General features: G+C 40.4%; 2 protein-coding genes across 16 annotated transcripts in view; one reads left to right on the top strand and one right to left on the bottom strand.

Annotated features, from left to right (window-relative positions):
- LOC124874942 (KAT8 regulatory NSL complex subunit 1-like) overlaps positions 1-10,625 on the top strand; it is a 39,783-nt gene extending 29,158 nt beyond the window's left edge. The window contains exons 11-15 of one of the 2 annotated variants that reach the window (XM_047376627.1): positions 6,941-7,065; positions 7,154-7,211; positions 8,357-8,469; positions 8,546-8,798; positions 9,030-10,625. In XM_047376627.1, the coding sequence (XP_047232583.1) occupies positions 6,941-7,065; positions 7,154-7,211; positions 8,357-8,469; positions 8,546-8,798; positions 9,030-9,233 (753 nt within the window). In that variant the 3' untranslated portion in view covers positions 9,234-10,625. The remainder of the gene's footprint in view (positions 1-6,940; positions 7,066-7,153; positions 7,212-8,356; positions 8,470-8,545; positions 8,799-9,029) is intronic. The other variant, XM_047376628.1, reaches the window with a different exon arrangement.
- Positions 10,626-10,688: 63 nt separating this feature from the next.
- Positions 10,689-15,245, bottom strand: part of LOC124874943 (microtubule-associated protein tau-like) — a 45,561-nt gene continuing 41,004 nt past the window's right edge. For 13 of the 14 annotated variants that reach the window (XM_047376643.1, XM_047376638.1, XM_047376642.1 and 10 more), the window contains one exon: positions 10,689-14,692. In XM_047376643.1, coding sequence (XP_047232599.1) covers positions 14,495-14,692 — 198 coding nt within the window. In that variant the 3' untranslated portion in view covers positions 10,689-14,494. The remainder of the gene's footprint in view (positions 14,693-15,245) is intronic. The other variant, XM_047376631.1, reaches the window with a different exon arrangement.

The raw sequence follows: 15,245 nt of genomic DNA on the forward strand, positions 1-15,245 counted from the left end.
CAAAATCCTACCTTTCCTTTCCTCCTGACTGCATGACAGTAGTTGGGTGTCCGAGCTGATGTAGTTGTAGGTCAAAGGATGAGAGCATTATAACTTGTAAAAAAAAAGATTTGCTGCTTAAGAAAAAGAGATTTGGAAACAAGAGCATTAACCTTTTCTTCAAATCTGTGTAAAAAGCTTTAAAATACATCATTATTTAATCTCTTATTACAGGAGCATAATTTTGCACTGAAAATAAGGACCTATCCAAAGTAAGAAAAGGCATAATAAAGCGGAACACGTGATTGGATGAGCTTGTTTCCATGGGCCTTTCTTTAGCTTATGGGCATATCTTTTGTTCAAACCCAGATCGGATGTTTAGGGGAAGGTGTAACCTAAAGGGAAACATATGATTGGATAAGCATATCACCATGGGCGTATCTTCACGTTTTAAATTATTAGCTGCTGTTCTACATTGTTGTGCATCAGTAGGTTGATTTGGCTATCATCAACTATTATTATTAAGTGCCAAAGGCCTGTGCGAATTGACTTTGGCCATAGAACATCACTGAGGCCCACTGGTCCCTTGTCGAGCGTAAATGCTCTTTGACCTGTGCAAGAGGATGATGCCTGTGCCTGGTGGTGTGGTCAGGTAGTCTTGCAGGTCGTCTAGCAAACTGATGTAAACTGTTTTAAATGGTCTTGTGTGACACGTGGGTGTCTCTCACCTCCCCGAAATGAGCATGGAGCTGAATGGCATTAATCACCTGGTTCCGCAGGGCCCATTTCACAATGAGGCGGTCATCAGTGTGGGATGTGGCCAAAGGACATCCACCTCTATGCCTTTGTGTGACTCTTCTAGTCTCTCTGTATCTCTGTTGCAACCTGCTGACAATCTAAGCGCAGCAGCCACCTCTGTCTGAGAACATCCTGTTTGAAGCCTCGCAATGGCTGTTAGGTGTCGTCTTCGTCGCATTAAGTTCGCGTGTAAAGGTTAGAGTGCATTTGAGGTTCATGCTGAAATTTCACCCGAAAGCCAAATATGCCTAACTTTGTGAGTAGTGTATATAATGTAATGCCATCTCAAAATAACAATCGCAGAGTATTCTTTGAGTAAAATATTTGTTGGCTGTTATATTTGAAGTGGCATGACTTTATGCTTCGCATACTGGCAAGAAATTTAGCCCGTTAAATATTTAAAGATATAAACGTTGCATGACTTCCTAATATCACGCAGCCATAAAAATGGCCCATTTTTCAACAAAAACTAATGACATACAGGAGTTGGACAATGAAACTGAAACACCTGTCATTTTAGTGTGGGAGGTTTCATGGCTAAATTGGACCAGCCTGGTAGCCAGTCTTCATTGATTGCACATTGCACCAGTAAGAGCAGAGTGTGAAGGTTCAATTAGCAGGGTAAGAGCACAGTTTTGCTCAAAATATTGAAATGCACACAACATTATGGGTGACATACCAGAGTTCAAAAGAGGACAAATTGTTGGTGCACGTCTTGGTGGCGCATCTGTGACCAAGACAGCAAGTCTTTGTGATGTATCAAGAGCCACGGTATCCAGGGTAATGTCAGCATACCACCAAGAAGGAAGAACCACATCCAACAGGATTAACTGTGGACGCAAGAGGAAGCTGTCTGAAAGGGATGTTCGGGTGATAACCTGGATTGTATCCAAAAAACATAAAACCACGGCTGCCCAAATCACGGCAGAATTAAATGTGCACCTCAACTCTCCTGTTTCCACCAGAACTGTCCATCAGGAGCTCCACAGGGTCAATATACACGGCCGGGCTGCTATAGCCAAACCTTTGGTCACTCATGCCAATGCCAAACATCGGTTTCAATGGTGTAAGGAGCGCAAATCTTGGGCTGTGGACAATGTGGAACATGTATTGTTTTCTGATGAGTCCACCTTTACTGTTTTTCCCCACATCCGGGAGAGTTATGGTGTGGAGAAGCCCCAAAGAAGTGTACCACCCAGACTGTTGCATGCCCAGAGTGAAGCATGGGGGTGGATCAGTGATGGTTTGGGCTGCCATATCATGGCATTCCCTTGGCCCAATACTTGTGCTAGATGGGCGCATCACTGCCAAGGACTACCAAACCATTCTTGAGGACCATGTGCATCCAATGGTTCAAACATTGTATCCTGAAGGCGGTGCCGTGGATCAGGATGACAATGCACCAATACACACAGCAAGACTGGTGAAAGATTGGTTTGATGAACATGAAAGTGAAGTTGAACATCTCCCATGGCCTGCACAGTCACCATATCTAAATATTATTGAGCCACTTTGGGGTGTTTTGGAGGAGCGAGTCAGGAAACGTTTTCCTCCACCAGTATCACGTAGTGACCTGGCCACTATCCTGCAAGAAGAATGGCTTAAAATCCCTCTGACCACTGTGCAGGACTTGTATATGTCATTCCCAAGACGAATTGACGCTGTATTGGCCGCAAAAGGAGGCCCTACACCATACTAATAAATTATTGTGGTCTAAAACCAGGTGTTTCAGTTTCATTGTCCAACCCCTGTAATTCACCAGTGCATTTGGAAAAACGTCAGAAAGCATCACAGATCGTCCACCATATTTAACAGGGGGCATGAGGGGGTGAATAATGTTTTACTGGCACAAAAGCCACTGCAGCTCCAAGTCTTCTGATGTGTAAAATTAGGTGGTAATGTCATTTTTCCTTAAACAAAATACAGCTGTCTGCTGATGTTTGTGTTTATATGACAATAAAGAGGTTTCTGTGCAAATAATCAGTGACCTGATGGCATATCTGCTTCTTTAAGGAGTAGTCCACTGCCGAAAGGCTTGTTGCCTTAAATGTACTGAAAATAGGGGTAGCAAAAGACACAACAAACCGGAAGAAACAAACCTTTTGATGTATATAGCTGACTAAATGTTTTGCACTTTGGCATTTTCAACCTGTCTTCTAAACCAAACATGTCTGTTTTGAATGTTTGTAAATGTTTCTTTCCTTTAAACTCGATTGTAGTTTCAGATTCACCCAAACATACTATTTATATCTGTTTTTGTCAACACTGAGTGCAGCTGTCCTTGTTGATGTCCTTGTTTAAATGGTTGAAGAATCTTGATCTACTTTCTCTTCAGTTCTAAAGTAAATGTGTTCAGTGCAGCACTGCAGGTCCTTCTGTGGAGTTTTGACTGTAGTTTTCATCAAGTAGTTGACCTGTCTTTTAAAAGCTTCCGCCTGGTTGGGTGCGTCTTTACTGTAAAAGTTTCAGACTGTATACAGATCACAGCCTAGAAAGAGATGCAGACCACACAAAAGTTTCAGGTAAAACGAGCTCAGTTGAGACTCAAACTGAAACTGTTTTTGTTTCTTTGCTTTTCTTCCGCTCTTCCACCAGAAAATGTGAAAACCATATCCAGTTGATTTGATTACATGAACTCAGATGTTTCTAGTTTAACCTGAGGCATTTTATTCCAGTACACATTTTATTTATATTGATTTTCAAACAAACAGACAAACATCTAACAAATTACAGTTTTACAATTATAGAATGTTTTGTCATAAATGAGAAATAAGACTCGGGCAAAAAAAAAAGCAAAACCTTGGGCATCTTATTCATATTGCAACATAGGCAAGACTGATCAACAATACATAAGAAATGTTACGCATAACTATGGGTCCAAACCAGGCAACATATTCACATATTGAATAAATGGGTTCCATATTTTATGAAATTTGTCGGTAGAGCCATTCATGGTGTATCTGATATTTTTTTCCAGTTTTATATTCTGCATCATATCTCTTATCCAATGACTATAAGTTGGAGGTTTAGTGTCTTTCCAATTAAGACGAATAACCCACCTAGCCAGCAATGACACGGTGTAGGTATATTGGAGGATTATTCACATTATCTGGGCATGGTATAATACTGGGATGATGTTTTAAAGAAACATTTCCAGAACTTCGCTAGCCTTAAGCAAGACCATAACATATGATATGTAGTTGCCAGAGCCTGGTTACATCTGTGGTACGTGGCGTCAATGTTTGGAAATATTCTGCCAAGTTTAACTTTTGAATAATGTAGAGTGTAGGATTTTAAACTTTATTAGCGAATGATGTGAGCAGATGGATGACGTGTGTACTTTATTGAGGGCTTTGTCCCATTTCTCATCATAGGATTGAACCCCCATATTATTAGGCCATTCTTCCCTTATTTAAATAAGAGGGATTTACTTTTTCCATTATCTTTGTTTTTTTCATTCACACTCTTCCTTTATTTAATGGATTCACCTTCAACAGAGTCTCTAAACAGGAAGACAAAGTCTCTAAATTCTAGATTGTGAAAATCCCTTCTTGTACGGACCGATTTGTTTTTTTCCTAGAAATGGAGAGATCAGCCAATTTAAATTTTTTTTTTAAAGTGAAGATATTTAGGTACTACCATCACCTATACACACTTTACCAATACGAGATTTCTGTAAAGCTGACCATCTTTTATTATCCTGTCTGGTCTGTTCTAGAAGTGGGACAAACTTATGTTTTTAATTAAATGGTGAAAGGATTTTTAACTCTAACATCTATATATGTGAAGGAAGAAACTGATTGTTTGAAAGTTAAGCTGGGATAGTTTTCAGCCATTTTATTGATGGGAAGATACTCACTTTTATTATAACTAAGTTTGTACCCGGAAATCTTTCCAACATTGTCAAGGACTGTTAAGACTTTGGGAATACTTGTTCTGGGGTTGGTGATATATAATAATAGATCGTTCGCATACAACGAGACGGTGTGTATTAGGACCTCACGCATGATACCCTCTATTTTACTGTTATTTCTTAAGGTTATTGTGAGTGGTTCTATGGCTAGAACGAAGAGAAGTGGGCTTAGGGGGATGACCTTGTCTCATCCCTCTTTGTCGTCTAAAATATTTAGAGGAGGTAGGATTGGTTATCATTAAGGCGGTGGGGTTAGTGTATATTAATCTTATTAGTTTAATTAAGTTAGGGCCAAAACTTAATCTGTGTACTGTATAGAAACGGTATCCCCACTCCACCCTATCAAAAGCTTTTTCAGCATCTAATGATATGACTACTTCTGGGACCATTTGTCCGGTTTGTTACAGATTATATTAAATAGTAAGTATTAGCCTTTCTGCTTCAGTAGACAATAACAGATCTGCTTCAGTTTGCAGGGTTATTCTGGTTTTCATCGGGTCAGGAGTTGGACCCATTGATATGAGTTCATTGACAGTCTTTATCCTGGAGGACATATCCATAATATCCCTATGATGGATCTTGCTACTATATGCATTGGGTGTAGTTGGGTAGTAAATTCCAAACTTAATGTGTGCAGTAAACATCTGCAGCTGAAAGTCCAGAAAAATATGAATTCTTGATCCCTTGTATGTGAGCGTGCCCTTGTCTCGTTCAAGGCGCCAGATCCGCTCCTGGGCCTGAATATGACGCAGCTTCACAATAAAAGGTCGGGATTTGTCGCCCTTCGCTGGTCTGGGTGCGGCACTTCCGTGAGCTCTAGCAACAGGTAGCGGCGTTTGGAAGATGTCTTCTCCGAATAGTTTCACAAGCAGATTCGTGATGAACTCTGTTGGCTTCCTTCCTTCCATATTTGGTGATGAGTCTGCATGCAGACAGCAGGTGGATCCGCTGGTACACTGGTGCAGTCAGAACTACCTTGAACTCAACCCACTCAAGACTGTGGAAATGGTGGTGGACTTTCGAAGAACACCACCCCATACACCCCCCTCACCATCTTCAACAACACTGTATCGGCCGTGGACCACTTCAGGTTCTCAGGAACCACCATCTCTGAGGACCTGAGATGGTCTTCACACATAGACATTGTTCAGAAGAAGGCCCAGCAGAGACTGTACTTCCTGAGGCAACTCAAGAAGTTCAACCTTCCACAGGAGCTGCTGGTCATCTTCTACACTGCCATCATTCAGTCTGTCCTGTCTTCATCCATCTCAGTGTGGTTTGGCTCATCCACAAAACAGGACAGGTCCAGACTGCAACGAATAATCAGGTCTGCAGAGAGAATAATCAGAGCTGACCTTCCCTCCATCCAGGACTTATACAGGTCTAGGGTCAAGAAAAGAGCTGCTAAAATCTCTGCAGACCCCACACACCCTGCACATAAACTGTTTAGAGTTTTACCTTCAGGCCGCCGCTACAGAGCACCGTTTAATAAAACCAGCCGCCACAGAGACAGTTTCTTCCCCCAGGCTGTTTCTCTGATGAACATTCAATAGAGTACAAAACAACAACATACAGATGTTGCAAATCCACCTTTTTATTTATATATGTGTATATTTGTATATTGTAAATTTGTATATTCTGTAATGCAAAAACAGAACAAAAGAGCAAAGTGTACCGGAGTCAAATTCCTTGTTTGTATGTACGAACTTGGCAATAAAGCTGATTCTGATATTTTCCTTTATTCCCATGATTCTGATGTTCTGCCTTCGCATGTAGTTCTCCAGATGTGAAACTTTTTCCTTCAGCTCACGGTTCTCTTTAGTCAGCGTGGCTTGAATGTGCTCCATACTATCCAGTCTTTTCTCCAGCCCGTTGAGCCCTTCCTCCATGCTGGTAATTCTCTGAGCAAGTTCAGTCAGTGATGTGTGTAAAGAAGTAGCAGACGCCCGGCTTTCCTCTCGTAACTAGTCCATAGATGTTTGCATAGCACCTGCTAGCGCCTCCATGGATTTGGTGTTAGCATCTTCCAAGTTAGCAACACTACTCAAGTTAGTTTGGCTGCGGTGGATGCGTGTACTTTTCAACCATGCTTTTTTTTTTTAAGGTTTTAACACAAACTACCCTAATAGTTTTAGAAATGTTCACAGATCCCTGAAAGATTGGCATTAAGCATAATCAATGCTCTTTCACAGCTTGAAATGAAACTGAACAACCGCACTACGTTTGTTGATGTTTACTTGTGTCCTCCAGCAGCAGCCAATTAAGAGGAGGCGAGGGGAGAGTTCCTTCGACATCAACAACATCGTGATTCCCATGTCTGTGGCGGCCACCACCCGAGTGGAGAAGCTGCAGTACAAAGAGATCCTCACTCCGAGGTAAACGGCTCCTGCTGCCTTCTCTGGCTTTGCTTATCCTCATGAGCTGCCAGGTTTTTATGCTTAACGTGTTTCGTTGTTCTGCTAGTTGGCGATCGGTGGACATTTTCTGTCAGCCGATAACAGCAGAGGAAAATGAACGAGAGGTAGGTACTCCCACCAAGTTTTAATGCTCCTATTTCTTCTGATTTAAACATTTAAATCTGTTTGAAGGTGGTGGGAGGTCTTTATTTTAATCTAGGGATGTCTAAACAGTGACATCTGGTGGTCAAATGTTTATATATTTATATAAAATTTGGATGAGATGGATGCAGGGATTAAAATCTGTTATCAGGGAAGGTCAGGACAGCTTTTAGTCAGAAATTGATCTTTAGGTATGTTGGAGTTGCTGTTTTTGCTGCTGATTAATGTTTAGTTTATAAATGCTGCAGAGAAAATTGAGACATGATTTAGATTTAAACAAATCGTCTTGCTCTGCATTGTACACCTTCACATTTTATTACATCTGTTCCTCATTCTTGACTTGAGAAAAAGCCTTATTTATGGTTGATTTGAATAGATGAACACAATCATTGCTATTATGTTAGCAGATGGCGTTTTATTCTAAAGAGAGAGAGAGATGACTCATGAGCCTCACTCAGCCTCTGGTTCTGCATGTCTATACTGTAACTTTAATGTTTCGTCTATCACATTAAGGCTCATAAAAGTGATGGACTGCAAGGACCGTTAATTAACTGAAATTAAATTAGTTAAAAGGCACTTTTACCTAACTAATCTACTTTGAGTAACACAAGGCAGCGGTTTTATTGTGAATTTTAGAGTAAAACATGTTTTTAATGAAGTACTGTTGCATGAGATTCTGGGATGTTTATCACATTCATGTGAGGAATCACAATTTACTAGAATCACAATTTAATCTATTCATTAAACTTTGCCCCCGTGGTATAGCCAATATTAAATATATGGTGTTAAAGCTACAATGTTTCCTTTCTTTTCTGATCTGTTGACATAAAACATGATTCAGGTTCTTTAAAGGCCAAAAAGCATCAGATTTCATATGAAATCACTGAATCACTTTTATAGATGGATACATTAATAAAAAAATAAATCAGTAATAGTCATCTGGGGGAAATATGCATTGACAATATGAAACTGTACCCACTACATAACTTTGGGGGGGTGGGGTTAAATAGATTATTACTGTAATATGCTTGAGAACTCTTATAGAAACTTTAAAGGTACCTTTATAATTACTTAGAAGGCTTTTTATTTAATGTCGGTACACCTGCAGGTGGAGGACCTCTCAGACGCAGCCTTCATTCAGCTCCATCAGTCCTACGAGGACCAGGAACGGTCCCGTTGGACCTGGATGGCTCTGGCTCCTGCTAAGAGGAGGGGGAGCAGGTTAGACCTGTTTCCACCACATTACTGAAGCTTCCTTATGTCTGATTGATGTGACACTAACACGTATGTCCCTCAGGTCATACAAATCTGTGGATGGGCGGACCACGCCTCTGCTGTGTGGGACCAACCCACCCACCCCTCAACCCGCATCGCCAGACCCAGGCCACTGCCCCTCGCTGCACGACTACAGCCACGTGCCGTCACCCATGAGCCCCCCCAGCCCCGACGCATCATCCAACCCCCAGACGCCATGTTCCCGGGACTCCCATCGGCTGATGTCCAATGAGGACACGCGGTGCTCCACACCCGAATTCACCTTTGAGGAACGGGTGTGTAGAAAACTGCTCCCCACGATCACATTGACAGTGATATACATGATAGTTGATCACATAATACTGAACTACCTGAAGGATTTTTATATGTGCATATTAAAGTGGATTTTAGTTTGAACGTGTTGGAAGTTTATTTAACTTGAATAAAAATGTATCTGAGCATTAAAAAGGACCTCAGAAAAAAAAAAAAAATTCTGGTCCAGTTGTTGAGTTGTGTTATGTTTTCAGACTGTAGCGCCGTGGGAGCGTCGCAGCTTCCCTCTGCCAGAAGACCCAGCTCCAGAGCCTGAAACCGACCAACACATCAGGCCCAGGGTTCGCAGCATCTCAGGGTGCCGAGCCTCTGCCTACGGGTGTCTGGACTCGGATGACGCGGAGCTGCCTTGTGGCGACGACGGTGGGCCCAAGCTCAGGGCCTCATCCCACCGATGAACGACAGACAGGTGGAGGCGGCCCCCGCCCCACGCAGCTCCTCTCTGGCATTAACAAGCAGAACCTCAAAGCTGAATAAGATGTTAAATGGGTTCCTGTTGTTTGATATTCAAACATCAGTCTAATATTTTCACAGTTTTTAGTGAACATTATGGAGATAGAAGCCTTTCCCTTCACTTGTTTTTGTCACAGGGAAAAAAAGGATAAATGTAAAAAAAAAAAAAAAGTATAAAACACATTACAAAAAGTGAGTTCTGTAGTAGGCTAAACAATGTACATGGGGGCTTAGTGGTGTTCATATGTCGCGTGTACACTTGTAGCGCACTATGTAGCGACTCCTCAACATATGGCCAAAGGGTGTTTTCTATTGACTAGTTTGCTTGTAAATCCCCATGTACATTTTTAGTGGAGTGACAAATATCAAAACAAGACAAAAAAAAAACCACTTCCCTCCTCCTGCTCCTCATCCACACAAACAGGTACATTTAAGATGTGGTCCCCCCTCCCCACCACCACCACCACTAGAGGTCGCCTGAAATCACCAGAGCACTTCTTGTACTGCCAAGTCTAGTTCTGCTGGTTTGCTTTCTTCGTTTGTTTTCCATTCCTGACATGTTTTTGTTGATCTTGTTCTGTCTGTAGCACATTAATTAATTTTGTTTTCATTTGAAGAGTAAATCATTCCTCCAGTCTCTTCCACGAGCTCCCCGTCTCGCTCCCCTAGGTTCACACCACCGGTTCTGTTTTTACAAAAAGGGTGACGGCACAGACCCGGGAGCTGCTTTCTATTTTTATTTTCCCGTTTCAGCACTTGCCTGGCAGAAAAGCTGCTGCATGCTAAAAACAAACAAAAACGGCTGAAGTTAGTCTTATCACAACATTAATACTGAAAACTACTCTCACTCCTTTGCAATCAGTTGTGGCTGTAAATCAAATCGTGACATGAGTACAATAACCTCCCAGCTGTTTTTTGTTTTTTTTGTTTTGTTTAAGCTTAACAAGAAACAATTAAAATGTAGCAGCTCTCAATCAGAAGCCACCCGAGCTCAGGTTTTTCTGGACATTAATTCAACTACACTTTTCTTCACAATGATCACTTCAGATCCAGATTTTTTTTTTTTTTTCAATTTTACATCCTTGTAATTATGCTCTCACCTCATCCCTCCTCCACTTTATGTAACTAATTGCTATGCAAAAAAAGAAAAAAAAATCTATGGTTGTTTTCATTTTCTGCCTCCTTTGTACACCACAACCCTTCAGTCACTGTTTTTCTTTCATAGTTAAGATGTCAATGTACCTGTTCGATTGTTGCAGCAGTTATAACCTAATCAAAAAGCAGAATTGTTTTCTTTCTTGTAAATAGTACCATTAAAACATTTATGTTTAACTTGGCACTATTGTCCCTGCCTTTGTCATTTATTTACTTTATTTTTTTTAAGAGATTCATTCAGACTCTGAGACTTTGCAGCGTTTATTTCAAATACACACATACAGCAACAAGAATAATCATAAACCAGTTATTGATCAGTGCACAAGAACAATCACATTTCCACATCTATACAGCGTCAGAAGTAACCAAAAACAAAATAAAAGTGTTACCGCAGGAACCTCTTTACAGCACGCTGGGGATCAACTTTCATCCCCCTCATTTCTATCCTGATCTGTGAGACCGAACGTGCTCTATTGCAACTAAAGACGTCAGCATGCAGATAATGTTGCGAGCACGCCTTGGAGTTCTATATCTGCTGGTTTTGACCCTTTTCATCCGCAATCCCTTCCAAAATTTGGAGCATAAACAGGAAATACAAGGAGATCACTTTGTGAAAGGGAAGCAACAAGCAGACTGTTGTCTCTTACATGAAATGCATGCATGAATCTATTTTATTTGTGCCAAAATAGATCACAAGGGAACTGGGGAGTCTAAAGGAATCTCTTGGTTTCCTGAAAGAAAAGATGAAGATCTGAGCCTCTGTATCAAATTATATGCAGGGTTTCTGTAGGGTCTTAAAGTATAATGTTTAAAGCTGTAAAAAAAAAAAATTTATATGCCCAGAGTTTTAATACCAGGTCTTATGAAACCCTTGATTACTGGTGGTGTAATTCTGGCTGATAAATTGGGGCATTATGCTTTGATGAAACTAACCTAAATGATTCAGGGCATCAAAGCCAGAAATTCTGTATTTTTCACCCAAAAGTGATTCATTGTTTTTTAGGGAATGAAAACCAAAGATGTTCTTGCTAGTTAAACCATAACAGCTCATTTAAGAATTAAGGATTGGTTTTAAATGTGGGTATTTTAATAGTTCAAACGAATCTGTAAATAGTTTACAGTGTGAAGCTATACGCGCTTAAGTTTATTTTTGTATGTAGATCTAAAATGTATTTCACAATAACATAAAATTTAACTTGGAGAAACCCTGTTTGTGGTTACATAACATCGGTAATCTATACTGTGGCTCTTTAGGGATTTATAGCCATTTAGATGCAAAAGAATCTGTAGTTTTAAGGTTTAATGTGCTTGAAGTGTGTCCACATCATTTAAATGTATCTGAATCTAAAAGCAACCAGATAATGTTTTTACTTGGTTAGTGATGACGTGCAGAGGTATGCATAAAGTGCCTAAAGAGGTGAAATGTTGCTTTACAGTTAGTTTTGCTTACCATAATAATGCAGTAATAATGTAGTGCACACAAAACCCCTTTGTCCACCCATTTACTTGGCAATAACAGAGTATTTTTCCTATTTCACTCTTATAAAAGGTTGAAATAATACCTTAAATTTACTTCCAGTAAAGCCTTTATCGGCCCCTTACTAAGTTGAGCCTTTTTAAAGACTAATCAGCATTTTCCTGCTTATTTTAGTCCTTACAGAAGTTTAAATACTGTAGACAGTAAATGATATATTCCCTCCCTTTAATCCTGTATTAAGGTAATTTTTCCTCCCCATAAATCAAGCATTAGCACATGTACAATAGGAGCAGTAAAAAAAAAGAAAAACACTGACAGTAGCAGGCACGATACAAATGTCTGTTCATATCAAATACATGTCATATATGCACAGAATACAATTATAAAACTGACCCAATGCTACCAAACTTCCTAGCTATTCTTTTTTTTTAAGTCTAGCGAACTTCCCAATCGCCTGTGTTCAAGATGGTGTGTCAAATATAAGACCACTGAAGCCATTTTGTGTCAGTAAATATTTACAGTACGTGAGGCAGAAAGTTGTCCCCCTCATTTAGCTCGGATTTTCATTTTAACTGTCTGCTCGAGGTACATTTGAGTTGTTTTAGATGGCATGATTACCTAACATTAAGCTTTTCAGTGGGTTTGTAACTAATCTCTGAAGACTATGTCAAGCCAATTTATCATATGATAGACAGTCTGTAGCACTGTTGCCTTGCAGGGAGACGGTCCTGGGTTTGACTGGGGTCTTTCTGCATGGAGTTTGTGTGTTCTTCCCATGCATGCTGGTTACTTCAGCTCCCTCCAACAGTTCAAAAACATGACTGTAAAGTTCATTGGTGTGAATGGGTGTGTGCTTGGTTGTTTGTCCTGTGTGTCTCCGTAGAAAATGGATGAACATATTTTTCTGCCATACATTTCCAGCGACGTCTAAAACTTTTGAAAGAGTTTTAGACGTCTGATAGTTGTTTTGACACGCAAATGTCAAAATCCACTATGGCTGCCACACGTATAAATAGCTGCAGTGATAAACTGTTTCTCTGCACTTCCAATGTCAAAGGATGTGTCGCACATATAAAGCTGCACAATTTACCTTAGTAAAAAGTATGCAACAGTTTTTCAATAAATAAAATCCTGATAAATATGTTATTGGCTTGCATTGCTAACAATAGTTAGCTCGGTTAGCACAAACGTTATGGATTCTCACTGGTTTTCGGACTTGCAGCTGGATCATTAAGATTATATTATATATTAATACATTAACGACAACCATCGATGGCTCATATGGTCTCCCCTAGCAACATTTTGTTAGCATCCAGAGTCAAAACATTGCTTGTGAAAAGTAAAAAACTTCCTTAAATTGTCATTAAATTTTCTAGGTTACAAATACTTTTTTGAGTTCCCACTCACTACCCCTGGGGTCTATCTATGCTTACAAATCTTCTTATTTATATTATTTGTTGCTCATTAACCTTTTTAAGTTCACCTTAATGCTTTTGATTCTCATAGGAGTGGCTAACAAGCACAGCATTGCTTTCGTCAAATCAATTTCCTAAAGGTTGCTAACCGTTAATTAAATAATTAATGATAAATGGGTGTTAAGACATGTTTTCATGTAATTAATTGGCAAATATACATAACGTGTAATTACATTTAAATAAGGCCTCAAACCATATATTTCCCTACTAAATTAATAGTATGGCCTTTTTCTGACCAGGCAGTGTGGGGTCATGTGTCCTGAATGCTCTTAAGGAATAAAATAGACAAGCTGAGGAACACTTTTGACTAGTGAAGTGAGGCATGCGTATCACATGACTGTCTGGATGAACATCTGAGTTCCAACAGTGGGTGACAAGAAGAGCTTTCTTTCAGCTCATTGGGGCATAAATCAGTCATGGACTTCAAAATGAGCTCAGAGAGCGCCTCCTTTAGCTCCTCAGTGGTCTTATTTTCACCACACCACCGACCACAGTCACCTATTGTAGCTGGAGGTGCAGCACATGTTGGTACGCAAAGCAAAGAAAGCAGTGAGATCTGAAAGACAAATCCTTCTACCTGGGCAAGAGATTTGCTACTATTCTTTTGACATTTTTCTTCCGAAACCTCCATCAGAGCCCATCATTGTTCCTTTACATCAAACAGTATAAATAGTCGGCTTCTCCCTCTACTCTCAAGGCTCATGTTCTGTAGATCTAAAAAAAAAAAAAAAAACATAAGCCAACACCCATGAAAGGTAAATGGGTAAGGATTTACAGTCTGTGACAGGAAACCAAATCATTTTCATCAGGATTCACTGGGGAAAGTTTGCTATGCTGGGTGCATAAAATCCTAAATGTTTACTACAAAAGGTTTAAATATTTCCAAGAAGACCACAGAGAGAAATCAATACATTTTGGCCTACCTGTTATTCAGTTTTTTTTCTTCTCTAAAAGTAATGCCTCAGTAAATTTAAAAGGTTAGTGGAGGATAAACAGTGATGGGCAGCTTAAAAAAAGTCCAGTGAAAGTAATAAGGAAGGCATTACAACTCCTCTACATGGTGGTGTGGTGCAGGTGGAGCAGGAAGCGTGGGGCACGTTCACAAGCCTTGTTTGGCCAGAGAGGCGGACACCTGGTCGGCCAGCGTGGACAGCTGTGGGGAGTCGGTCATGTTGATACTGCCGGAGGAGGACACAGTGCTGAGCTGCTGGGGTGAGTCTTCCAGAGAGATGATCTCAGCGCCGTGGTCAGTGCGTGCCTTGGCCACCTCACGGAAGTTCAGCTTGTGGCTCTCAATCTGCAATCAGACCAGCAGAAAAAGTCCGATATATTAACCCTGCTGCAGTAATTAGACGCTGAGGAGTTTCAGGTCATTGGAAAATATACAGCCTTCGAAATTTCTCTGATTTTGTTCATACAACACAAACTTCAATGCATTTTTTTCAGATTTTATTTGTTAGGCCAACACAAATCTAGCCATGGCTACAACAGAATGCTTTAAATCAATGCATGTTCATGTGTTAGAATGTCCTAGCCAAAGTCCAGAGCTAAATGAAATTGATAATCTGCATGGTGTAGCAGTAGAGTGGGCGCACCATATACTGTGCGCCCACTCTACGTCCGGTCTGATTCCCGACCTAGAGACCTTTACAGCATATCTTCCCCCCTTGTCTCTCTGCCGATTTACTGTCTGGTTACTGTCAATAAAGGCCACTAGTGCCAAAAAAAAAAAAAATTCAAAATCTGTGGTAAAATTTGAAAAGTAATGTTCACAGAGGCTCTGCATCCAATCTGACTCAGCATGAGCTATTTTGCACAAGAGAACGAGTAAACGTTTAAAGCTGGTAGAC

The sequence above is a fragment of the Girardinichthys multiradiatus genome, chromosome 10, assembly GCF_021462225.1.
Source record: "Girardinichthys multiradiatus isolate DD_20200921_A chromosome 10, DD_fGirMul_XY1, whole genome shotgun sequence".
NCBI classification, from domain to species: Eukaryota; Metazoa; Chordata; class Actinopteri; order Cyprinodontiformes; family Goodeidae; genus Girardinichthys; species Girardinichthys multiradiatus.